Source organism: Lithobates pipiens, unplaced genomic scaffold (assembly GCF_037356315.1).
Source record: "Lithobates pipiens isolate NorthernLeopardFrog02 unplaced genomic scaffold, aLitPip1_a1.2 Scaffold_27, whole genome shotgun sequence".
NCBI classification, from domain to species: Eukaryota; Metazoa; Chordata; class Amphibia; order Anura; family Ranidae; genus Lithobates; species Lithobates pipiens.
In genome coordinates, this window is record NW_027507788.1 from 43,069,426 (window position 1) to 43,097,175 (window position 27,750).

General features: G+C 42.9%; 1 protein-coding gene across 3 annotated transcripts in view; it reads left to right on the plus strand.

Moving 5' to 3' along the window:
* Positions 1-23,621, plus strand: part of SLC37A4 (solute carrier family 37 member 4) — a 53,918-nt gene extending 30,297 nt beyond the window's left edge. For 2 of the 3 annotated variants that reach the window (XM_077456897.1, XM_077456896.1), the window contains exons 4-10: positions 1,343-1,586; positions 5,047-5,208; positions 8,477-8,562; positions 15,380-15,493; positions 15,692-15,757; positions 20,800-20,938; positions 23,093-23,621. In XM_077456897.1, coding sequence (XP_077313023.1) covers positions 1,343-1,586; positions 5,047-5,208; positions 8,477-8,562; positions 15,380-15,493; positions 15,692-15,757; positions 20,800-20,938; positions 23,093-23,259 — 978 coding nt within the window. In that variant the 3' untranslated portion in view covers positions 23,260-23,621. The remainder of the gene's footprint in view (positions 1-1,342; positions 1,587-5,046; positions 5,209-8,476; positions 8,563-15,379; positions 15,494-15,691; positions 15,758-20,799; positions 20,939-23,092) is intronic. The other variant, XM_077456898.1, reaches the window with a different exon arrangement.
* Positions 23,622-27,750: the final 4,129 nt, after the last annotated feature.

Genomic DNA, 27,750 nt, shown 5'->3' on the forward strand with positions numbered 1-27,750 from the left:
AGGAGCCTTTTCTAACTTTTTTTCCGGACAGAGTGGTCCTAGTTCCAATGTTGGGGTCAAACCCTAAGGTCACTTCGGTTTTTCATGAAAATCAAGAAATCTCTCTACCCATATTCAGATCCTCGGATTGCTCGGAAATTCATCCACTTGATGTTGGGCGCTCATTAAAGCTCTATTTGGAAGCTACAGCCCCATTTCGGCAGTCGGACTTCCTGTCCGTTCTGTTCTGTGGGAAGAACAAGGGCACTAGAGCATCAGTCAGGTCAATTGCGGCATGGATAGTTCAAGCAATCCAGTGGGCATACAGAGAAAAGGGCTTGGCTCCTCCTCAGGCGGTGACGGCGCATTCGACCAGAAGTCTTTCTACCTCGTGGGCGGTCTCTCGCCACGTGGCTCCTGACGTGATATGCAGGGCGGCCTCGTGGTCTTCAATACACACCTTTATGTCTCATTATTGTGTTGAGCCGGCGGCTCTATCCTCAGTTGACTTTGGAATTAAAGTTTTGTCGCTTGACGGTGTCAAATAAATCTTTGTTAAGCAGCATTTTTGCCCACCCGGGTGTGTCTTGGCGAGTTATTTCCCACACGTAGGCTGCCATGGAGTCTGTCAGGAAAACGGAAAATTTATGTCAAATACTTACTGTAATTTTCCTTTCCTGATGGACTCCATGGCAGCAGGAGTTCCCTCCCAAATGGCAGGAATAGGATAGTTACCGAACACGGCCTCTGGCAGGGAGCAAAGATTTATGGGAGTATCGTCCTATAGGGTAATGGAGGCGGGACTAAACCCACACGTAGGCTGCCATGGAGTCCATCAGGAAAGGAAAATTACAGTAAGTATTTGACATAAATTTTCCGTTTTCTAAAACCTGGTACACACTAGCAGCTTTTTTTTGTTCAACCCAGTGGGCTGAATGAAAAAAAAAACAGAAGAGTTTGGGAGGAGATCCTGTACTAACAATCTGATGTTAGTACAACGATCTCCCCACTGAGCTATTGTGTTCTAACAGGGGAACGGCCCCACCGCTAGAACACCAGCCATTGGCGGAGAGCACTGACCAGATGCCAATCGGCAGACCTTTTTCAGTCGTGCCCCTTCGTCAGAAGGAGTTTTGGTTGGCTTCTGTCGAACTGCCCGCCGTACACGGGCTGAATGTCGGCCATTTTCTATTGAACCGGCTGATACCGCCTGATATTCGGCCCGTGTGTACAGAGCTTAGTTCAGCCCCATGCTTTTCATATGGACTGAATTGTATATATTTAGTGCAGCATATTATTCCATGAAATTGGGTTTGTTTTATGCAGCTTATTTACACTAATTGCAATATTCTGTGTTTTCCAGTGGTTTGAGCCTTCGCAGTTTGGCACATGGTGGGCAGTATTATCTTGCAGCATGAATCTTGCAGGCACCCTTGGTCCTATCATTGCAACCCTTGTCGCAGCTAGTTACAGCTGGCGCAGCACTCTTTCCATGTCAGGTCTGATCTGTGTTGCCGCCTCTGTAGTGTGTCTCATGCTCATTAAAAATGAGCCATCAGATGTGGGTCTGAAGAATATTGATGAAGGACCCAAAAAAGGAAAGAAAGGTGAGCCTCAACTATGTATTCTATGGCAGAAAATCAGAATTCTTTGAGACTCATGCACACTAGGCTTACAAAATGCCATTTTTAAAGGTGTTTGGCATATTTCTTTCAGCCTGTAAAAGCAACTCTGTGTAAGCCTATGGGGGGGGGGTTACTAAAACTGGAGCATGCAAAATATGGTGCAGCTCTACACAGAAGCCGATCAGCTTAACTTATTGTCAAAGCTTAAAGTGACACTAAGGGCCAGTGTCACACCATAGAAACGCAGCCCGGATGCGTTCCAGGTGCTTTTCTGCATGCGCGTTTTTGATGCGCCCCAGTGTGTGTTTGATGCGTTTTTGGTGCGTTTTTGATGCAGACCAGTGCTTTCTCCCCCTCCTCTTTTTTCTTAACCTTAAGGACAAGTGTGCTGCAGTGTGTTTTAGGTGCGTTCCGGTGTTTTTGATGCGTTTTACAGCATTCCAGTACAGTCCAGTGCAGAAAAAATGTGCATGTTCTACTTTTTTTCTGGAACTGGAATGCACTGGAACTGACCTCACTGGTGTGAACTATGCCATTCAAAACCGTATAACCTACATGCGCTTTTGATGCAGAAAAAAAACACACTGGACTGCATGTGGTGTGAACTGGCCCTAAAGGTTTGAATTATTTTTATATTTTTTTTTTGTTTTAAATAACAAACATGTCATACTTATCTCCAATATGCAGCTCATTTTGCACAGAGTGGCCCCGATCCTCATCTTTTGGGGTCCCTCGGCGGCTGTCTTGACTCCTCCCCGCTTCTGATAAACCCCCCCTGGGAAGCGCTCTCCCAAGGGGGTTACCTTGCGGGCGCTCTCCCGAGTCCTGTATTGGGCATCCCTAGCCGCCGACTACAGGACTCTGCCCCCCCTCCCGGCCCTTGCGTCATTGGAGTTGATTGACAGCAGCACGAGCCAATGACTGTGCTGCTATCAATCTATCCAATGAAGAGCCAAGAAGACCAAGCAAAGGAAGAGCGCATTCACGATGTGGGACTTTCCAGGGCTCAGGTAAGTAAAATGGGGGGGGGGGGCTGGGGGGCCAGTGATCGTAAGATGTTTTTTCACCTAAAATGCATAGGAGGCATTAAGGTGAAAAAAGATGAACCTTTACAACCCCTTTAATTGAACAAGCTCAATGGCTACCATGCACAGCTGCTCCAGAGTCTGAGCACTCCCGTTTTAGTAAATCTAGGTGTTTATAGGCGTATTAGAAGAGGAGCGTTTACAGGCTGAAAAAAAACACCAGGAGCGGAGCTGAATAGTGGAAAAAATGCTGAACATGCCTACATGCTAGACACACCTAGCGTTTGAGCATTTTTGCTTTCCATTGGCCAGAATACAATAATATTCCAGCCAATGGAATCCATTTTTTATCTGCTTTTCTCCTGCTAGGAGTTCAGAGGGACTTAAACAGACGCCCTGTATGCATGAGGCCTTAACGTTTACTGTCCATTTTGGAGTAAAATAAAATTTGCAGCCCACAAACATAGGATAGCAAGGAGTTTTTTTGTCTGTTAACCAGTTGGAAAGACTTCTGTGTTCGTAACAACACTGTCACCAGTAAAGGAAGGCAGGGGAAATCACCCACAGATGTACTATATTGTCAAAAGTATTGTGACACCTGCCTTTACATGCATATGAACTTTAATGGCATCCCAGTCTTAGTCTGTAGGGTTCAGTATTGAGTCGGGTCACTCTGCAGCTATAACAGCTTCAGCTCTTCTGAAAAGGCTGCCTGCAAGGTTTAGGAGTATGTCTATGGAAATATTTGACCATTGTTCCAGAAGTGCATTTGTGAGGTCAGACTGGTGCGCAGTCATGTTGGAGCAGGAAGGAGCCATCCCCAAAGTTGGGAGCATGAAATTGTCCAAAATGTCTTGGTATGCTGACGCATTAAGAGTTCCCTTCACTGGAACAAAGGGGCCAAGCCCAACCCCTGAAAAACAACCCCACACCATAATCCACCAAATGATTTGGACCAGTGCACAAAGCAAGGTCCATAAAGACATGAATGAGCGAGTTTGGGGTGGAGGAACTTGACTGGCCTGCACAGAGTCCTGACCTCAACCTGATAGAAGACCTTTGGGATGAATTATAGTGGAGACTGCGAGCCAGGCCTTTTTGTTCAACATCAGTGCCTGACCTCACAAATGTTCTGGAAGAATGGTCAAACATTCCCATAGACACCCTCCTAAACCTTGTGGAAGCCTTCCCAGAAGAGTTGAAGCTGTTATAGCTGCAAATGGTGGGCCAACTCAATATTGAACCCTACAGACTAAGAAGGGGATGCCATTAAAGTTCATGTGCGTGTAAAAGCAGGCTTCCCAATACTTTTAACAATTTAGTGTATATAGACAGCAATGCAAAACTGATAGAGATTTTAACTTTTCCCCACTCTACTATATGAAAAGTTTTTTTCCTGCTATTGTGTCCTTTTAGAAGGGATTCCCCTCATTTTTCTGTCAAGGTGACAGGGAGAGGAAATGAGTAGAAATGTTCTCAATGGGGAGAAGGTCTAACCCATCTCTTCTGTTATGAAATCAAACACCACCTCTGAATTCAGTACAGTTTAAAATTCAAACCAACAAATACACAGAAAATACAACAAAAAAGCAACTACAATGCTAAGCAAAGGAGTTCCTATCAGATTATATTATCTCTCAATGTTGTAATAAATAAATATGTCACAGCAAAAACCACTCTTCATTTCTAATATAATCCAAGGCTTAAAGAGTAGTACCACCATAAACAAAAAATATTAAAAATCAACAGCTACAAATACTGCAGGTGCTGACTTTTAATGAATGGTCACTTACCTGTCCCAGGGTCCTGCGATGCCATCCTCTGTCAGGGAATCGGTAAGTGAAGTGTTGCGGCTTCACTGCCCGGTTCCCTACTGCGCATGCTCGAGTTGCGCTGCGTGCCTTTACTGGTCCCCGTTGTGTCCTGGGAACTGTGTGTTTCCCAGAACACAACTGGGGGGGGGGGGCAGGGCATCTGCAGATAGCTGCGGCTAGCTATTCCCAGAAGTGGGTGCAGATACCTAGATTATACAGGTATCTGCACCCCCTTCCCCCTGAAAGGTGCCAATTGTGGCACCGGAGGGGGGGAGGGTTCCGATGAGCTGAACTTCCACTTTAGGAATTGAATTGCTTTAATTGCAGACAGGAACATTTAGTGAAGAATAAAATATACCAATTGGCTGTTTTCTTTTTGTTAAATAAAAAATGGAATCTAGCTAACATCTGCAAACCATTCTCTCATGATTAATCTGCTTGTATGAAAAGATCCGGTGAAATACTCAGACACTTGATTGTTAGCAAGATTAGTCTCAGGACACCATCATGTGTCATGCAATGGTATCTGTCAGTTGTATAGAGATTTATAACCAGTTATAAGAACACAGGATGCTATGTAATGAACATGTTTTTTTTTCCCAGGTTCTGGAGCTTCAGATGAGACTACATTGAAGGAGTTTCTATTGTCTCCATACCTGTGGTTGCTGTGTACCGGGTACTTGGTTGTGTTTGGAGTAAAGACATGTTGTACAGACTGGGGTCAACTCTTTCTCATTCAAGACAAAGGACAATCTGCTTTAATAGGTTAGTATGTGTCATCCTAAATAATGAAATACAATTTGAACTTAAAGTAGAATTCCAGGCAAAAACTCTTACAAAAAGCTCCATCCCCTTCCTAACATCTATTCTGACTAACCTGTGTAAATAAAAAAATAATCTGTATACTTCCCTATTTTCAGCTTCAGCTCGCTCTGATTTGGCCGTGTGATCCAGCTTCCCTGTGTCAGCCAGCCGCAGGTGCAGGGTAGAGGAGGGAGTGCTGACAATGCATGGGCCATAGGAGACTATGGATGATGTCATTGCTCCCTGGCATTACCAGTCTTGCAAAGGGCTCTTTCCTCTACCCTGCAGTTGGCACAGGCTAACACAGAGGAGATCAGGCAACTGGACCAGAGGTGTCTGAAAATAGGTATGTATACAGATCTTTCCTACACGTTAGTCAGAATAGTGGTTAGAAGGGGGAACTGAGCATTTTTAAGAGTAGTTTGGCTTGCCTGGTTCTACTTTAACCCTTCCGCTGCCAGGTCCATACATCCTACAAATCTAACAGTGGGGGATTTTACACACATTCCCAGTTGCTACAGCCATCAGGATTGTGTGTAATCCTGACAAATAGTGCCGGGAATAACATAGCGGGTGCCGCCAGGTAGAGAGGTGAGAGCAGAGCTCCCTACCCTGTTAACCCGGAAGCTGGCTTTTTGTACGTCACTTCCGTGTCTGCCACTCGATGTACCCAGCCAGCATACCTGGGAAATAATGTAATGCAATCTGCATTGCATTACATTCAGTAGAGCACAGGGGAGACACCCAGGGGTCTTTTAGACCCTGGATATCTAATTAAAGAGAACCTGTCACCAAAAATCTATCACATAGGGGACTTTTTTTTTAATTGTAAAAAAATTAAGTTGCACACAAACGCATAAAATCCTCTGATTTTTTTTTTAGATCCCCCCTCCCTACATATACACGTGTGAATGTAAATGCACGTTTTGGGGGTGCCTACGCATGAAGACGTCAATTCTGACCTCCTCCATAACATTAAAATTATGACCTATAGGGTTTTTTAAAGTGTATAAATACAGGCATACCCCACTTTTAAGTATACAATGGGGTTTATTTACTAAAGCTGGAATGGAAAGTGCAAAATCAGGCTCACTTCTGCATAGAAACCAATGAGCTTCTAACCTTGGCTTGTTCAATTAAGCTTTGGTAATAAAACCTGGAAGCTCATTGGTTTCAATGCACAAGTGAGCCTGATTTTGCACTTTCCAGCTTTAGTAAATAAACCCGATTGTGTACTTAAAAGTGGGATATGCCTGTATAGGGTACTGAAGTTTGTTGCCATTTCACATGCACACAAAAATTGAAGGTTTGACATGTTGGATATCAATTCACTCGGTGCAACCTCATCTTTTATATCTTACCAAAAATTGTTGTACTTTATTGCGTTTGTGTGCCCTAAAATTAACTTTAGTGCATTGTTTACTGAAAGTTAGAACTACCACTATTTTATTCTCAAGGGTGTCTGCTTTCAGAAAATATATAATGTTTTGGGGGCTTTGTGTAATCTTCAGGCCTAAAATGATTTGTGCATAAAATGCAAAAAACAGCTTTGGCAGCGAAAGAGTTAAGCCCCTCCATAGTAGTACCAAATGTTCACAAATATTTAGTTTTTTTTTTTTTGTATAGTATAGGCTATTTTATTCATGTCGTTTTTTGTTCAGTTTTAAGTCAACCATTCACATGCAAATTGCTCACCAAGTATAGTAAGTGGTAAAACATCTGCTTGTGCTTGTTTGGATTTCTCCTTTTCTTGGAACACGGACTCATTTCAGCATACGCCATGATTTGGAATATGTTACATCAAAATAGTGTACACATGGTGAAAGGACTGTTCCTTTTTCTGGCAATAATAATTGCTGAATAATCAGATATTCCATGTTGCTAAGACTAGGTCTGCACAGGTGATTTATTTTTTATTTTTTTTATTATGGAAATTTAAAAACATTTAGTATATTGTGTAAAAATACTGTTTAACATGACTGCAGGAGATTATAATTATTGGGTAATAGTTAGGACATCAGTCTCATAATAAGCTCAGGGAGTAAACTTGATTTGTCCAAGTTTCTCCTAAGTTAGTGAATATTTATCAATTAATTTTCTGTTTCATTCAAGTTTATGGAGGAGAGAGAATATTAATGGCTAATAGTCTTTTATGTCATGAAATTAGTGATTTTTGGGAAGTGAATTACTATTAAAAATCTTTTGTGTTGCAGTTCACATTAAAAGTCATGAGATATAAATGACGATATCAAGCTAATTTGCTTTTAGCAGTGAAATTTCTTTGGTACTACTACTAGCATAAACCCTATAAAGAGTGACCTGTCCCAGACCAACCCCACTGACACACAATATGGCATCTCCCTTATCGGCCCCTTGCAGGTCTTGTTTTTAAAGTGGAGGTCCGCCCAGCTCTGCAAAAATGTAAAAGCCAGCAGCTACTGACTTTTAATAATAGGACACTTACCTGCCCTGGAGTCCAGCAAAGTCGGCACTGCAGCTGATTTTTCCATCAGCTGTCGTATACTGCCGCCACCATAGCCGGTAAGGGAACCCAGTAGTGAAGCATTACGGCTTCGCACCAGGTCCCTATTGCACATGTGCGAAGAACCCTGCTGTGCTCTCCTACTGGCCTGGTGGCGGGGGAAGGGGGAGAGAGCCGAGCGGTGACAACGGCCACGGCCGAGACTCCCGGAAGTGGGGGCAGGATAGCTGACAGGATTTGGCACTGGAGGGTATAAGGAGACAAATGAGGAAGTTCCACTTCTGGGTGGAACTCCCCTTTAAGGACAGTCCTTAGGTTCACCTTGCTCCTCTTCATGTTAATGATGAAAAATCCCCAACTTTTGCCTTACCACCTTGACTGCTAAGACCATGTATTGTGGAAATGCTGTTCATAGACAAAAGTAGCTTTTTTGTAAAATTTTAGACCCAATAATTGTGCAGAAGACTTTTTTTATTGATTCTACCCTAGTAGTGTAATGGAGCCCTAAATGCACATTCATAATTCTAATAGACATCAGACTTGAAATGGTTACCAGGATTTTTCAAGTTTTTAACATTATATCAGCCCGCATAAGCTGTATACAATACTTGTACACTAATCAATTCATAGAAAGGACATATCTAAAAGAGGTGTTGTTTGTTGCATTGCCTTTTCAGGAACTCTGGTATGTTTTTTCTGTATAATGTTTTAATATTATTAGTGTTTTATTTTTTATGTCTCCTACAGGAAGTTCCTACATGAGTGCTCTAGAGATCGGAGGTCTTGTCGGCAGTATCTTAGCAGGTTTGCTGTCTGACAGAGCAGTGGCAAAAGTAAGAACTTTGTGCATTGTTTGTAATTCTTTAAAAAAACATTTTTCTTAATGGTTTTCTTTCACCATCAAGTCTTCAGTAATTTGCAATCCCCGGTTTGGCTTTTCAGACCTAATCTTCAATTTGCTTGTTTAGATTAAAGGTTTTAAGCTAGGTTCACACTAGCCGCACCTTAAATGCAGCTTTTTGATCATGAAGATACCATGGTCCAGGGTCTGGGTAGTATGTGTGTCAGCTGTCAGAGCAGCATGTATACTTTAATCAAAGAAATACAAAATTTTAAGCCGTGCCAAATATTAACAAATAAGCAAATGACCCAAAAACAACAACAAATTAACTTTAAAGCTAATCACTGAAAAGTATGGTGTCCATTGAAGGGACACCAGAAGTCCTTAACCTTTTGGAATATACTACCACCTACAAAAGGATTAAACACTGGCAAACAAAAATCTGAATTCCAGTATAGGATAACCACCTTCATTACCAGAAAGCCTCAGTTTTGTAGCAATGAAGTACCGAGAGCATGAACATAAATACAGAGGGACACAAGGGACCCGTGTCCTTCAATAGACTCCAAGTAAAGTATTTTATGGTAAGTACAAAAATCCTTTTTTCTTTTTCATCCATGGAGAGAAGCAGGAAGTCTTTAATCTTTGAGACATCAAAAAGAAGTCCATTTAAGACATGGGCAACCTGGCAAACAAGTGGTAACAAGCCCAAGAAAACAGCAAACTGAGGACTGACTGCAGACACTTGAACAGCCTTATATCGAAGCTGGTATCAGAGGAGGCTGCAATGTCAGGCAGGAGAGCTGCTCATCAGGAAGATTGGAGGTGAGAAACTAAGTTGATGGCAATTAGCGAAAATCAGGTTTGAAGCCCTGGGACGCCACCTCATGCACCAAAGCCTCTGAGATGGTAAGGAGCTGTTCACAGAAAATAGCACACGCCACTCCGTTCCTGCTCTGGAAAGTGGGGTGCAGTTTTATGGCAAGGAAAACTTGTCTGAGGATTTGGCAGACTCTGAAAGGCAAACCTTATAGGTGGACTGGAAGCCATCCTTGGGGAAATCTAAATGTTGCAAGAGTGAGGAAATGCAAATAAAGTTTCAGAACCGTTATATAGAGAGAAGACTTTGCAGTCTGGCCTTAAGGCTTCTACCCCTAAGGGAAATGAGTGCTCCTGCCACCAGTAGCATCCTAGATAATGGTTTAAATATTAGATCCAAAGAGAAATTGTACCACCAAGGCCATGCTGATTAAATGGTTCTTGCACATGGATTCTGCATTCCAGCACTGCAACCAAAGTGACTTACACATATGTATGGACATATGCAGAAGATAAGCTGAGAAGCCTCCAGTAGACTGTGACAACTGAAAATGAAAGCTACAGCCATGTGCTCTACACATTCTACAATCAAGGGATCAGCTATAGCAGGCGTGAGATCTCTTTTTAAAGGGATATTGGCCCGTCGGCCTTGGTTTGGCAAAGTAAAATCACAGCCAGGATGGGGTTAAGGGCTTGGTCTACCATCAAGAACAGAGTTCTACAACCATATTGTGAACAGACCTTAGAGGCCACACCCTGAAGGGTTAACTAAAAAAAACTCCACCCAGAGCAGAAAAATTATAGAAACCACTACTGAAAACATATCTACATTTATAGGGCTACCACAGTAGTTTAGATAAAGGAAGAATAAAAGAAATGTATAGAACTCTTATGCAACCAACTGCTTAACAAATATATTTATTTGTATATAAAGAAATGCAAAAAAAAGCCATACCTATTATTAAAAACAAACTCTACCCAAAACGATACTTCTGGTAAAAAAGATGCATAAACACATCCTAACACCTAAATATATATAAACTTACTCATAATGAACGTGTTTGGCATATATAACCTCCTAGACAAGACAACTAGGATGTTAGCAGTTGGTTGCATAGAAGTTATATACATTTTTTTTTTTTTGCAAATATAATTTTTATTGAGACCCACAATGGGCGAAAATGGGTCATTACATCTACTTGTGAAGGCATTAAAACATCAGACATATAATTTACATGCATGTCAGAGAGCAGTTCCAAAGTATATAGTCTACTAGCAAATATCAAGGAAAATGTCAATGAAGAGTAACAATAATAAGAATCGGGAAGTAATCTATCACTTTCTACCGTCAGTTGTCATTAAAGATGAAGCATGGACGTTGGCTGGCTGGAGGAGAGGGTCGCCCTGTACGCGGATGACCTCCTTCTTTTCCTTAATGATGCAGATTCCTCACTCACGGGTGCACTGGAGATTATGAACTCATTCTCCACTTTCACGGGCCTTAGAGTTAACTGGGACAAATCCCTTTTGTTTCCTATAGATCCTGCGGCGCGTACCTCTGCCCCCTCCGATATACGTCTACAATGGGTTGAGAGTTTTAGATATCTTGGGGTGGTGGTGTCGAGACAGGCGTCGGACTTCTTGCCCCTGAATTTATCCCCAGTGATGCAGGAGACGAGGCGGAGACTGAAGGCTTGGGAGGCACTGCCCTTGTCGATACTAGGCCGGATAAATTTGATAAAAATGAAAATCCTGCCCAAATTTACCTATCTTCTGCGTCACTCTCCGCAGTGGATTCCCAAGTCCTTTTTTACCCGGCTACATAGTCTATTTGCTTCCTTTATCTGGGGAACTCAGTCCCCCAGATACGGATGGTCGACACTGGTACGTCCGACCTCCCAGGGGGGTCTGGCGTGCCCTGACCTGTACAAGTATTTCCTAGCAGCCCAGCTAGTCACGGCGGCCTGGTGGCTTTCCCCAGATGTCTCAAACTCCGCCACCATGGTTGAGGCGGCGGTGGTGAGCTCGCTGGAGGCGCTGAAGTTTTTACTTTTTCGGGGCCCCAAGGCTCCATACTCGCTGACCCCCTCTATGCGCACCACACTCCGGGCGTGGGGGGCGGGCCTTAAACTTGAAAAATACCCTAAGAATGCACTCTCACCAGCTGCCCCCCTATGGTTGAACCCCACCCTTGATCATATTTACAATTTGCCTGAACCCCATGCATGGACTAAATTCAACATTAAAACAGTGGTCCAAGTAGTCTCCAATCAATCTCTGGTTCCGTTCCCCAAATTGGTTTCCGACTTCAATGTCCCGCAAACCTATTTTTTTAGATATCTGCAACTTTCTCACGCCTTCAGCCACCAATTTTCCAGTTCTCCCCTCCAGATCACCCAATCCACGCTGGAGGACCTCCTGCGATCCAAGTGTGCGAATAAGCCCACCTCGCAGCTCTACAATCATTTACTAATGACCTCCCTTCCCTCTCTAGACAAGCTTAGAAATAAATGGCTGCTTGACATCCCCGACTTTGACAATGACGATTGGGACGACTTGTGGGACTTCCCCTTTAGATCTCTGGTCTCCTTGAGAGACCGACTGATACAATTCAAGATGGTCCATCGTGCATATTTTACTCCACACAGACTGCACATGATGAACCCTGCCTCCCCCCCTGGCTGCTGGCGCTGTGGAACAGTACCGGGTGATTTCACTCATATTTTCTGGACCTGCCCGGCCATTGCTGAATACTGGAAAGAGATATTACAGGTCATCAAGCAGGTCACCACCTTTTCTATCCAACCCTCCATGGCAATCTGTATGCTGGGCCTGATAGAGCAGATAATCCCCACGGTGGCAAGCCGTACTCTGATCGGGCTACTTCTTTTTTACGCCCGAAAAGCCATAGCCCTTAGTTGGCGTAAGCCCGCTCCTCCTTCTATCTCTCTCTGGAAACGCCTGGTCAACCATAGTCTGCCTCTATATAAGGATTGTTATGCCAATAGGGGTTGCCCTCAGAAGTATGATAAGGTTTGGTCCAAATGGCTGGCAGATTCCTCCACAGCCTCAGACTCGTCTCCTTCTTAACCTGTATTTCCAGTTAACAATTAGGAATATGTAACTGTGCATGCATTATTTGCTCCTGGAACACATGCTTTAGCCCCGCGATGTTCCTGTGGCCCTTGAAAGTAAACCGGCTGCGGCCTTTGTGCAGTTTTGTGCTCCCTGATTCAACTTGTATGAGTATCTGCCTTCTGTTGCACCTCTGTAGGTACCCTGGCAAGTCTACTCTGTCGTGACCTGTGTATGTATGTATGTTTGTTTCTTTTTTTCTTTGTTGAATGTTATTAAATTTAATAAACAGATTTCAAAAAAAAAAAAAAAAAAAAAGATGAAGCATGGGCTGTGGGGCAAGACCCGCTGTCGCCCACAACTATTTTCTCATTTTCAATGATCAGAGAAGGTAAAGCAAAAAGGAGTGAAGAAAAAAAAAGAGGGAAGAGGAAAGAAGGGGGAGAAGAAACGTAAGGGTGGGGGAGTGAAATGGCATTGGTTCAGGATATCTAAGGTGATCGGGCTTCAGAACTTATGTGTGACATTATGTCCCGAGAACGGCAGCACCCTCTGAGGGAAATGACAAACTGGTTCCATAGTCCCCAAATTTTTTTATATTTTTCCTGTTGATGTTGCTAGTGAGTACTAAATCTTCCATCCTATTAATATCTTCAACCTTACGAAGCCAATCAGCAATGGCCGATGGTGATTGTTTCTTCCAATGGAGTGGGGCTCAAGATTTTACTGCATTCAAGAGGTGTATTAATGGAAGCATTCCATGGAGTTTTTATAGAGTTTGGCTTAGATGGTGTTGACATGTAGCAGGAAAAAGGCCTGATCACCAGGAATATTATATTCTGTAAATTTTTGTGTGTTTTTTTTGTTGCCAAGAAGTGGGTCACGACCAAAATCTGTGGAGTAGTGTTCCTCTGACCCCCTGGCATCTCCAACAGAGGTCAGTAATTGTGGGGTAATATTTGTGTAAGAGGTGTGGAGTGAGGTATCACCTTGTTAATAGTTTATAGTTGGTCTCTCGGATTTTCATACAAACCAATGATTTCAACGAAAATTTGAGAATATGTTGTAGCTGAGCAGATGTAAATAAATGTATGCCCCAGGTCTTTTTCCCATTAGTTCAAGAACAGTAAATGTGGTTGATACATTTCTTTTTTATTCCTTTATCTAAACTTCCAGGATTTCCCTGTAAAGGTGATATTTTTACAGTAGTGGTTTCAAGAACCAGGTTCCAGGGTGGACTTCCAGCCTATTATTGGTTGGGTCCCCAAAGACAAGTGCATTTTCCACCAGTTAGGGTAGTCAGTCGCCTTGTTAAGATTGAACACTGGCATATCCACAGTAGGAATAGACCACTTTTGTTCAAAATCTTCCCTAAATGGATGTTTCCAACCTCTGCAGCGAAAGAGTTAGAAAAGCATGTGCAAGTGAAAGTTTTTGCGGCCGTAAGAGCTTTAAAGGACCCAAGACTGGAAATGGCATTAGTAGGAATAACAGGCTGATCCTCTAGTTTCAGAGTGGTCTGCTCCATATCGATAGGAACCGAAACAGTCTTTTTAGTTTGGGAGTAATAGCAGTGGATTGCGACTCCTCGGCAAGTTTATCAGTCAAAGACTGGAGGGACTTAGAATCAGACAGACTCTCAGTGGCAATGGCTCATAAGCCTCCCAAGGCTGTGGATAAATCGGAGAATATATGGGAAAAGACTTAGGAGAGTGCTTGTGTCCCTCTGCAGTCAGAGTTCACAAATAACTAGGTGATTTGGGCCATAAAGTCTTGCATGGCTGACAACTATGACAAAACAAACTCTAAGAGCAGAGGGCAACAAGATACCAGGCTGTGAATGTCAGCACTATCAGTAGGCACCCTGCAAGCAGGCCCAGTAGTAGTGTGCATGTCTAGTGCCAGAACCATGTGGCGGTTAGGCTCAGGGTAAGAGCTAAGGCCTCAGGTACTCGTGAAACCCAGTCATCGGGTAGCAGATGAGGGTCTGATGGCTGGAGGTGACAAGTCACTGTAGGCAGGCAACAGGAACAGATTGAAGATCAGAGTTTCTCATGACTCAGTCTCTGCAAGCAGGAGTAGAAGCGGGGAGATATTTCCTCTTTGCTGTATGGTGAGAAGGAGCGCATACACACAACATTCCGCCCAGCAGAGCTTAAGAAAAGAGGTCCATCCTTCTAAGACACTAGCAAATAAAACGGAGGCATGCTGGTAGTGGGAGGGGTTATCTTGGGCTGGCCTATAGTTTGTTTGCTAATGTACAATCTTCAATCTTCCTGTGGGGGGGGGGGGGGGGGAGTGTAACCTAACTTCCTGTGTCCCCAAAAGAAATTTCAATTTGTACACATATACAACCATGGATTCAGTTTAAACATGTAAGGTAATTCAGAGGGGAACCGTTTTTTATTTTTTGTTAGTTTTTCTCAATAAACACAATCTGTGATTTACCATGTATTATGTCTTGAAGGGGGTAAAGGAGGTGGGTTAGTTTAAATCCTAGCTATTTTCTAGCTGTAGTCTGTACCGAAGCCAAGGGACCATCAATGACACAAGGGCATACGGTAAATCTGTTTAGGAAATTATTTCTTATAAGAAGACACCTAGCTACACAATACTCTTTACATATGTGTTAATGAACAAAAAATACTTACAACATTTGCTTAAATTTAATAAATGTATTTGATTAATTTACTGTACAAATTGAATCCATTTGCTGTTTTCTGAGTCCAAAAGTAATTCATTCTTCTTCATGAAGCTGTGGAATTGTTTTTTGTTTTCTCTTCTTTATGATCAACACTATCAAAATGTATGATTGTTACAACTGACTGATCTATTTATTTTTTAACTTGAGTTGATGTATGGCATTGCTGTTTTTATGTTTTTTCTCTTTTTTCACTAATGGCTTTGTTTCATAGGCAGGGTTAAAGAGCCATGGCAGCCCGCGTCATGCTTTACTTCTCTCAATGATGGCTGGAATAGTGGGCTCCATGTTTCTGTTCCGTATTACAGTGACTCCTGGATCACCCAAGGTACCAATAATTGATGTTCAGTGCTCAAACATCCAGCAATGAAGTTCTGTTAAATATAGAGTTACTGCATCTACACGGTATTTTTAGTTGGCAGGCTTGGGGTGCTTTTCATTCTTTGTGAACAGCTGCTGTTCCTAAAATTTCCGTGTTTTTTTTTTTCTTTTCTTCTTTCTTCTTCCCTGCTGTCCTCTCGCTCAGGTTGATGGAATCTTATCTTTCGCTCTTGAGCCACTTGCTGAGATGTCGGGTCTGAATGAACAAGAGGTTTACATCCTTTCTATATTTTGTTGTCCATCTTTTGTTTTCATCCCATTCCCTTCATAGCTGTCTCTACATTTTTGTCATTTTACATGTTCATAGAGCTTGTGTACTGTATTAATAATAATAATAATAATAGTAATAATAGGGTTTCAAGCAAATGAAGGGTATTTCAGTGACTGAAGTATTTGTGAATGTGTAAGGCAATCTTTCAGCTTCATGTGCAGCAGCACAATACAGCTGTGTGTCTGTTAACAACATGATCTCTTGCTATAAGTTGTGATGCTGGGGGTATAACAATAGACAGTGGAAAGATGACAGCTGGAATTAAATTCTGTTGCTGCCATCTCCACGTTCCTTTTCTCAAAATAATTATAAAAATCACGTCAAGTGTGTTTATGGCTGCTTTACATCAGATGTGGGCCCAAGGCAAACATTTTATGGATGGGGACTAGCACACAGTTATTCCAGTGTGTGCATGCCCTGTTTAATCTTTGGCCATTATTACTGCAGGAATTTATTTACATAACATTTTTTTTAACGCTGAGTACGAGTACCGATACTTTTTAGCAGGTACTCACCGATACCAATTACCGATACCTATCACCTAGGAAGAGGGGTGGTTTGAGAGGTGGCGGAGGGTTGTTGTTTGGGAGTTGGGTGACGGCAGGGTGGGAGGGGAGGGGTAAGTGAGGGCAAAGTAGTACAGAGTGGGGTAAAATAGGGATTGTGAGGTGGAAGAGTTGGGATGTAAAAGGCTGTGATCGCTGGGGGGGAATAGGATGAGGATAGGAGGGTTATTGGGAAGCATGGGGGCAGATGTGAAAGCTGGTAGAGTGAAATAGGAGTCAACAGGAAACAGAGACTGCAGGCATGGCACAGGTGACAGTCGGAGACTGCAGGCAATGTACAGGAGACAGTCAGGGACTGCAGGCATGGTACAGGAGACTGTCAGCGGCTGCAGGCATGGTACATGAGACTGTCAGGGGCTGCAGGCATGGTACAGGAGACTGTCAGGGGCTGCAGGCATGGTACAGTAGACTGTCAGGGACTGCAGACAGGGTACGGGAGACGGTCAGGGACTGCAGACATGGTACAGGAGACAGTCAGGGACTGCAGGCATGGTACAGGAGACAGTCAGGGACTGTAGGCATGGTACAGGAGACAGTCAGAGACTGCAGGCATGGTACAGGAGACTGTCAGGGGCTGCAGGCATGGTACAGTAGACTGTCAGGGACTGCAGACAGGGTACGGGATACGGTCAGGGACTGCAGACATGGTACAGGAGACAGTCAGGGACTGCAGGCATGGTACAGGAGACAGTCAGGGACTGTAGGCATGGTACAGGAGACGGTCAGAGACTGCAGGCATGGTACAGGGATAGAGCCCCTCTGCTCAGTACAAAAGGATACCGCCTGTACAGTGTCTTCATACAGAGCCCCCCTGTTCTCTGCCTCAGCATCCAGCCAGGTAGAACCCGCAACAAGTGCTCTGTTTGGCTGGGAGTCAGAGCTGGAGGAGGGGGGTGTGCAGCGAGGAGACAAGGCTTGTGGACTGTTAGGAGTAGTGATGCCACTGGGAGGAGGAGGTGGAGGTGGCACTGTCTGGAGGGGGGAGGAGGAAGCGGTCCGCTCCCAAGGGACATCACGTCCGGTATCTGTTTCAAGTATCAAAGCGTTTTCGTGAGCATCGATAATTGCAAAAATGGCTAGTATTGGCAACGATACTGATACGAGTATTAGTGTATCCTTACCATTTCAGATAACCAGAGTTGTCAGAATGCATCTCCTGCCCCATTGCCTGTGACGAGCCAGCTGTCATTGACACATTTATCCAGCACGCTTTGGTGCCTTACAGCAACATACAGACACAGACTGATAGTGATGGGAATATTCAGACTCACACTAAGTAGATACTTGCTGCTCCTGGAGCCCACAGCCAGTGATGGCTGGTCTCTTCAGACATATATGGAGGGAGATGACCAAAGACAATGGCCCATGTTTGGTTAGACAGATCTACCCATCTCACAGCTGATTTAGACCTTGAAGACTGTGCTTGATTTATGCATAGGTCACACAGACTACAGTATAAGGCAGCAGGGTTGTCATAGGTTGAACCAGTAATACTTTGTCATTCTGCTGATGTCACCTGGTGATATATTGGCATATTCACTATGGCTATTTACACTTTGTCCTCTCTTCATCTGTACAAAACTGGAATATGTCTGTTTGTACAGTAAGGGTGAAGGGGCCATTGGTGCGGACTACACAGCTGCACAAGGGCCCTCTAGAATTTGGGAGCCCATTTGCATGAGATGTAATCTAGCTATTGATACACAGGAAATCATTGTATCTGGGTAGTAATTATTGAGGAAGGCCAGAAAAATTGCTCTTGCACCAGATTGCTTTGCTGACCTTTGTTTGCAACTACCTATTAGATGCGTTCTAGGGGCTGCTCTCACCTTACTTTACTAGTGGTCAGGTTGTGAAGATGCCTAAAAATGTCCAGGTGTGGTCAGATATTTGTGCAGCATCTGAGAGCTTTTAAACTTGAGAAGCACTAGAGTTGGTGCATAAAATGTACAAGCCCCATGTCTCTCTATGGAGAGGGAAAGGGCACAGAACATATAGAGGCAGTAAATAATGAGGAGAACAAAAATGTTCAGGATTTCTAACCTACCCTGTCAATTGTTGAATGAATGAATGAAATACTTGTATAGAGCACAATGCAAACTGAATCGCCTCTAGGTACTCTTTGTTCCTCCCAAAGAGTGGTTATGTGAGTATCCAAAAGATTATGATGCAACTGTGGGAGAAATATGCAGCCTTGTTTCACAAAGATTTTATTGTGTTTTTAAACCGGTTTTGGGAAGGTATACCAAGCCTGAAATAGTGTCAATATACTCAATGATCTTCTTATAGATGTATAAATATATAAATGACCAAAATGGGTATCAGAGGTTGGTTAGCAAAGCAAAAATTGCTGAGTATAGCAAGAAGAGGGAAAATATCCAATTTATCTGTAGCCGTATTACTATGTTGAAAAATAAGCCCCTTATAAAGATATACATCAGGTGGCTAGAAGCAAAAGGGAGGAAGAGGTAGGAGGAGAAAAGGAAATAAAATGAAAAAACTGGTAAAAGTGGAAAGAGTGAGGGGAAAAGAGTAGAGTAAGAGATTTGGTATATATGGGGGGGGGGGGGGGGGAGGAGGAAAGAACTGAGGGGTCTATGGGGTCTGGCGAGACGCATGGCTTCTGTAATGTACTGGGAAGTGAAAGGAGAGAGCGGTCAAGGTTCATGTGGTTATTATAATTTAATCATGGAGACTTTAACTTAAGAAATGTAAAGTGAGTGTTGTTAAGCATTGCAGTAGACATCTGGTGCACCATAATGCACATTATTCATGGTTTCAACTATGCAAAATTGATGGTTGTTTCCACACTTTATCCAATTTTTGCCTGGCAGCTCTGCTAGGTTTAGTTTGTGTTTGAAAAGGTCTGGTCAGTGCAGCAGTACTTCCCAGGGATTCCATATTAAGTTGGTGTTCAGGGCTGATCTGAGCATGTTGAACACATAAATCCCAAATCGGGTAGCTTTGGGGCACTGCCACCAGATATGTAGCACCACATTCCCTACAGCCTTGAAAGCAGACTAGGGTGGAGAGGCTGATTGTTTAATAAAATGCATAATATCTGGGAAGGAAAAAAAGAGCAAGCATGCACATTATTAATGTCTTTAGTAATGCAGCCCTGCTGTTCAGCAAAATTGAGTCTACTGAAAACATGACTATTCACTTGTGAGAGCTGCAGGACTGTTTCTATCACTTGGGAAGGTAAAACTTGTCTAGGATGGCTCATTCCTCGGTCTAGACAAAATATTGTTCCCAGGTATCATTGAGGAATGGATGGAAGAGTAGTGGGCATCACCTGGCACTTTATGATGCCTTCTATGTGCTGGAAAACATTTTTTTTTTTCATTTTTTTTTTTCATTTTTTTTTTTTTTAAGACCATGATAAAGAAAGCTCATTTTAAAATTGTGTTTTGAAATGGGCTTGATTCCTTTTTAATTTTCTATTTCAATATATTTATTGAAGTTACAAGAATCATAACAAGCCATGGTTTGCCCACGCAGGGGCGACATCGAACGGGCGACATCGAACGGCATGTAAAGTAACAGCGCGTAATAAGTAACATAACCGTAACCTGTTAGCAGGACTGTAGAGGACCAGGTTGAAAATTACGCATATATCATGGGCTATATTACTCTGTACCCTGGAGTACAGCAGTCTACGGGGATGAAGAGAAGGAGGAAACAGAAAGGAGAAAGAAGAGGAGAGGGGCCCCAAGAGAGTACCATGGACGTGGGACCCGTACAAACAAGGTTTAAGGCTGACCATAACTAGTCGGGGGCAGGGATGTGATTCTTTTTAATTTTCAAGTTACAACTGAGAAATGTATTCCACAATCATTTGTTATGAGCACAGACTGCAATTCAAGTAGTGACAACACTTTTCTGGCATTATGTCATTTATAAAGCTCACGCTTTATTGAACATAATCTATATACAAAAAAGTGACAAGCTTTCCTTTTGTAACCTTTTCACAAGCCATTTCCTCCTATATAACAAACCTGTGAAATTAGCAAAATTGTGGGAACAGAATTCTAGAGAAATGGTCAGATCAGATTTTGTTTATAAACTATATCTGCAAAGTGTCCTGTGTGAGCCTTTGGATAGCCCTGGACATCTGGTGCCTGCATAACGGATAGGTATGATAGGTGGTTGTATACAGGTGAACTTACCGTCTTTATCACCATAAGAAGCAAGGCTGGCCAGGTTGCAAGTTTGTTACCTCCTGTTTATACTGTAAGATACAAGCATGCACGTGTGTGTTGGTGTTAGGTGTACTCATTCATCCCAACATTTCTTATTCATCAGTCACCGTCTCCTGTCTATGTCCAGCATAATAGTGATGAATAATTGGTCTTTTTTACTTGTGTGTTGATCTGAAGCGAATTATTTTTCATTATAAATACAATTTTTTTCCAGGTATGGATTCTCATCCTAGGCGCCATATTTGGCTTTTGTTCCTATGGACCTATTGCTCTCTTTGGCGTTATTGCTAATGAAAGTGCTCCATCCAACTTCTGCGGCACTTCTCATGCAATTGTGGCTCTTTCTGCTAATGGTAAGTTGAAAATCGTGTCTACACAGTATGAATTTGTAGCCTATTATTACTTTGTGTGCTATTTTTTGTTTTAGGGACCAAAAAATTGTGTATTCTAAATATGGATAGAAGTGTATATCTTTAGGCGCTTTTCTGCTGTCTCTGTTACTTGATCATGTATACAGAATATTTCTCGCACAGAAAAATTGCTGACATTTTTCCTTTTGTCATATGTCTGTGCAGATTCTCATTTATCCAGGTCACGGTATAGCAATTGGTAGTTAGTAACATTTCAATGATTGTAAAGTGTTGTTTTCATAACAAACTGGTTTATACTTACCTGCTCTGTGCAGGTAAGGCAATGACCCCGAACCTCCTCTTCTAAGGTCCCCTGCCAGCCTTCCTGGCCCTCCTCTACTTGGTGTTCCTCCATAATAAGCTGCTTCATATGGTGGCACACCCACAGGCTCGATCCCCTGCCACGCCGCCTGTGTCCATAGACAGTGATGTGCACAAAATCGACAATGCACAAGTCATTTTGAAGAGATTACGTCAACAGTTTTTTTTATTCTTTCAGGAAAAAAATGTTTTAACTGTATTTAAATCCAACAGAATTTATTTTAGTTTTGGTTAGAGCAGTAGTATTATAATCACTGTTTGTTGCTGTTTTTTTTTCCATAGGAGAGGGATTTAATCTCTCAATTTGGCCAGGTGACCATTATTAGCAGGACTGAAAGCAAGGAAAAAAATCCAATATTTTGACTCGTCACTAGAACTGTAATAGAGGGATTTATTTATTTTTTAACAGGGCACTTGTTCTGGTATCAGTTGTCTAAAAGGGCATTCCCCTTACTTTGGTTAAATTTGCTGTCACTTCCTGTTGTGTATCCTGGACAGGAAGTAAAGGAACCCCCCCCCCCCCCCACCCCACTGGGGACACAGATGGCAAAAAACTTACAGGCTTTCTAAAGCCGCGTACACACGGGCGGACTGTCTGTCCAACTTAGTCCGCCGAAACACATTTCAGCGGACAGTCCGCTCGTGTGTGGGCTTCAGCGGACTTTTTCAGCATGCAGTCTGGCGGACTAAGTATTTCGGAATTTCCGTAATATTGTCCGTCCAACTTTGGTTTCAGCGGACAGTCCGCTCGTGAGTAGGCTAGTTCGACGGACTAAGTATGGCGCATGCTCAGAAAGGATTTACACGGCGAAAGGTTGCATTGCTGTGTATTGGACGTCCTATTTCTAGTCCCGTCGTACGTGCTGTACACGTCATCGCGCAAGCTTTCGACGGACTGTTTGTTCATCGTGTGTGGTCAAGTCCGTTCATTCGAAAGTAGGATGGATTGTCTGACGGACTTAGTTGGCCAGACAATCCGCCCGTGTGTACGCGGCTTAACAATTCCTTTCTCTATCCAAACTAGATCAATCCGTTATTTTGCAGCGCCGTTCTTTGTTAGTTTAAACTGTTTTGCAGTTAAGTCTGTTCAGGACACACTCTTTTTATATATTAGGATTCAATATGCATTATAAAAACAGCTTCAATAAATATACTTATCAGGTATAATATAGTTAAAGTGATTGTATAGTCTATTTTTTTTCTATATATATATTAAAATAACAAACATGTTCTGCTTACCTGCTCTGTGTAATGGTTTTGCATAGGGCAGCCCGGATCCTAATTTTTTCGGGTCGCTGGCTGGAGCTCCTGGCCCCTTTCTCCTGTTGCGTGCCCCCACAGAAAGCAGCTGTGGGGGGCATCCAAGATGCAGTTCCAAGTGTCCGCCCACATCGCTCTCCTCATTGGCAGAGTTTGACAACAAGGGGAGCCAATCAGGAGGGAGAGTCTTGGATGACCAAGGCATTTATGGACATCACTGGATCGAGATGGGGCTCAGTCAAGTATTAGAGGGGCTGTTGCACACAGGAATTTTTTTTTTTTTTTTTTTTACTTCATGCAAAGAATGCATGAAGATTAAAAAAAAACTTGCTGTTACAACCACTTTAATTATTTACACTTTAGTGTTCTCATGAGAAAATTTCCTCTCACCTTCTTTTCTGTGACAATGGGTTACAAACTGTAGTAAAATCCTATACGTGCTTCTGTTTATATCTTCACTGTTATCATTTAAATAAAATAAAGTGTCTCATTTTAGCACTCTTTATTTTCTTTCAGTTGGAGGATTTCTTGCAGGATTGCCCTTCAGCACTGTTGCCAAATATTACGGATGGGACGCGGCATTCTGGGTTGCTGAGATGATCTGTCTGGCAGTCACCATCATCTTCTTTCTTCTGAGGAACATCCAGACTAAAATGGGGCGTTTGCCCAAGAAGTCAGACTGAAATGAAATTCAAGCTCCCTCCACCGAAGAGCATGGAAAACAGACGGAAGGTGGAGGGAGGGATTTTAAATTATTAACTCTTTTCAACTCAAAGTACTGCAGAGTTCTGATTGGATGCTGCAAGCAAGTCATGTGGCCTTTCCCCGTTGAGGCAAAAAAGTGTCCAGACTGCAGGACATGAAGAAAACGGGGTCATAACACACTACACATAGCCAATGTGAAATCTATTAGATTTTATGAAGGAAAGTTCATTTTACCTTTTACTGTGATACATCAGACTTTTAACTGGAATTAATACTACTGCACCTATCACATACAAAACTAAGAACAATAGTGTCATTAAATAAACAAAACTGGAACAAACCCTTTGTAACTGGGTTACTGGAACACGTGACCTGTCAGATTTTCCTACAGTTCTATTCCTACTCTTCTCATGCTTAGTGGTTGTAAAGCATTAAGGTGCAAAACCTTCTGTGCTGCAGCTCCCCCCCTTTTTTTACTTACCTGCCTGATCTGATCCAGCAATGTGCATGAGAGCAGAGGCTCCCTTCTCATTGATGGCAGGAGCCATTGGCTCTCGCTGCTGTCAATAGGTGCAGCTGCAGGACTTGGGAGCAAGCCCACACAAGTGCTACCATGGAAAGCGGCTTTCCATGGTGGCACCCAAAGAAGAGGAAATGGAAGACCGCAGAAGAAGGGGCTCGGGGCTGCTCTGTGCAAAACAATTGCACAGAGCAGGTATGTATATGCATGTTCTTTTGTGTTTTTTTTTTTTTTTTTTAACCACTTGCTTACTGGGCACTTAAACCCCCCTCATGCCCAGACCAATTTTCAGCTTTCAGCACTGTCGCACTTTGAATGACAATTGAGCGGTCAAACAACACTGTACCCAAATGACATTTTTATCATTTTTTTCCCACAAATAGAGCTTTCCTTTGGTGGTATTTAATTACAGCTGGGAGTTTTATTTTTGCTAAACAAACAAAAAAAATGCAAAAAAAAAATCATGTTTAATAGTTTGTTATAAAATTTTGCAAACAGGTCATTTTTCTCCTTCATTGAAGTGCGCTGATGAGGCGGCACTGATAGGCTGCACTGGTGGGCACAGATAAGGCGGCTCCGATGGGTGGCACTGATAGGTACCACTGATAGTTGGGACTGATGGGCACTGATAGGTGGCTCTGATGGCCAGCACTGATAGATGGCACGGATATGTGGCACTGGAGTGCAGCACCTTTGTTGAGGCAGATTGTGGGCACTTATATTTTATTGAGGTGGCACTGGCAGGGGGCAGGTGGGCACTGGCAGGGCTGGCCGTGATCGGGACTGATGTCCCGATCACGGCCGCCGGTGATCGGCTCTTTTTTTTTTCTCCTCGCGCTGACAGTGCGAGGAGGAATAATAGGCGATTACCGGCTCAGTTGTATCACATGATCAGCTGTCATTGGCTGACAACTGATCACGTGATAAGGGGTCGGGATCGACCCCTTGCTCGGATCGGTGATCAGGCAAGTCTCAGACTCACCGATCACAGAGCGCACCGGCCGCTTGTGCACGGGACGACGTCAATAGACGTAGTCCCGGCAAAGGAGGTCCGCGCTGTAGCCGTCATTCGGCTATAGCGCAAGCCTCAAGTGGTTAAATAAGAAATGTTTACAATCACTTTTAAAAGGCAGCCATAGAAAAATTTGTATGAATATTCTCAGAACATCTGAATGTCGTTTGAAAGATTTCGTTTACTTGTAACATTTGATTTAGGAAAGAATGGACTTTAACCAAATAGAAACATTTTACATCTGTGTTGCTAAGGCCATCCTGCTCCTTGGAATTTTTTTTGCCATTGTAGTCAAAAAACAAACATTTGATCCACTAATGATGAGAAAAATGAACAAACTTTCTTATAAACAAACAGGAAAGAAAAAAAAAAATACACTAAAACTAGACTATTGAGGCACACCATCAAAACTGTACCGTCTACTATAATGTTTTAGTATAACAATATGGAAAATATTTTTATGGATGTTAAAGAAAAACCTGTTTTTATGCAAGATGGTGTGCTTCAAAAGTCCCATTCTAGCATATTTTCCCTTCCCTTTTATTGTGTTTTTTTGCCTTTTATGGAGATGTGGCCCTATTTTTTTCAAATCTTCTTAGACTATTCTTTGCCTAAGGATTTTCTTTTGAAATTCTACCCATCTATGGCCAGCTATAATGCGATGGAAGGGTATTAGGACTGTTATAATTGACCATGGAAAGTTTAGAACGGTGATATTACATTTCCCCAACCACCCTCAGGTAAGGCTTATATGTTTGAAAAGAAACCAAAACTATATTTTGCTTCTTGGTGATAACAGCTTACACTGTATCTGAGAAAAGAATGGCTATCACCAGCATTGGAATTTTATGACTGGAGCAAAGTAGGTGTAAAACAAGATGCAAGACCTGCCCACCTACAACAAGCACAGATAATAATGGGATTCCTGTATATTTTGTTGTGTGAAGGCACATGTTCAGAGGTACTCTGCAGCCAGATTTTGAATAAGGTTAGAGGTCAAGCCATGTGTTGAGAATGGAAGTGTTGACTAGAAATGGAAATAAAGTCAAATACACTCAAGAGTGGCTTGCATCCTGTCTTCAGGAACATCTCTTGCAGAATAAACCTCATGTTAGGCATATTTAAATATCTGCACCATAAGAAGCTTAAATATATCATTAAAAATTCATACACGTTTAGAGATTGTGTATAGGTGTGAGCGACCCGTTTTAGTACATTTTGTAGTCTTATAGCTCTCAATAGCACAACACAGCAGTGCGCCAAGTACACCCATTCTTAGTGCTCAATAATAGAAACCCAGGTTGGAAGAGGCTAACAGAAGGGATCTGTGATTATCATTCAGGCACACAGATCTATTTCCCTACAGTGTCTGGTTCTGGAACGGATGTCACTTTTCAGAGTCAGCAGAAAAACCTCTCCCCACCTCTGTACGGTAAGTGACCATGGACAAAGTTGATCTTTATTTCCTGTCTGTAATGGCCACCAATACAGGGGTAGGACCTTCTAACAATGACCCACCAAGGTAAACCAGCACTATACTGACCACCAATATCAAGACGCCTTCTCCCACCAACATAAAGCAGCAAAAAAAAAAAAAAAAACGGGTGGGTTTTACATTACAGGTAAATTTCATTCTATACTCTTGTTGTATTTACAACTTACCAATCACTAATGTACTATGAGCTGTAGATATATTTGTAGGCAGGGGTCACCTGAAAAATTTGTTTATGGTTATAGGGTAAAACATTTGAGAGTCTGCTTTATAATCTTTACAGAATATGTGCAGTGGCAAAAAGGGTGGGCTTTTTAACACACCCACATGTATGCATCCATGGGCAGCAGGGGTTTCTTTGCAGAGTGCACAGTGCCCAAGCTGTCAAAGGCAGTTCCTGGTCTTCTCCTCCCCCTTCCAAACAGACTGGAGATGACACTGTCCAATGTTAAGGCTTTCCTGTGAATGCTGGAAGTTCAGGGAAGTAGCACAGAGTGCAAGAGCCATCAGCATCAACATTTTTAAGTTACAAGTGCTTGGGTAGGATTTAACAAAAAGTTTAGTGGGGAATGTTCATTTTATTGCACTCAATGTGTTAAAGTGGTTCTGCACCTTTAAAAAAAATATTAAAAGGCCAGCAGCTACAAATATTGGAGCTGCTGACTTTTAATAAATTCACACTTACCTGTCCCAGGGTCCAGCGATGTCGGTGGCAGATGACAAGCGATCGCTGCTGCCCCCGCCACCATTCTCTGTCAGGGAATCGGGAAGTGTAGCGTTGCGACTTCACTGCCCGGTTCCCTACTGCGCATGCTCGAGTCGCGCTGCACGTCTCTGCTGGTCCCCGCTGTGTCCTTGGAACTGTGCGGGGGGGGGGGGGGGGGGCGTGCATCTGCGGCGGTCTGTCCCGGAAGTGGGTGCAGATACCTGGATTATCCAGGTAACTGCACCCCCTCCCCCCCTGAAAGGTGCCGATTGTGGCACCGGAAGGGGAGGGGGGGATCAAATGAGCGGAACTTCCACTTTAGGGTGGAGAACCGCTTTAAGCTAAAAAAGGGTTTAATACTACTTTAATAAAGGCTGCAGATTTAAAGAGATGGAAAATTTAACGTTAAATATGTAAACCCAACATGTCATATTCCCACTGTACCGTGTACTTGTATGAGAGTCTCCTGTTCTTTGTATTGCTTTCTTTGTGTGAAATCCCTGGTGTTCCGGCCAGTCCCTCTGCTTTCCTATTAAAAACTGACCACACTAAGGGGGTTATTTACGAAAGGCAAATCCACTTTGCACTGTGAGTGCATTTATAAGTGCAGTCGCTGGAAATCTAAGGTGTAGATAGGGACTGATGTGAGTGTGCAATGTACAGGGATAGGGACAATTGTAGATACTCAGGTTGAACTGGATGGACTGGTGTCTTTATTCAACCTTACTAACTATGAAAC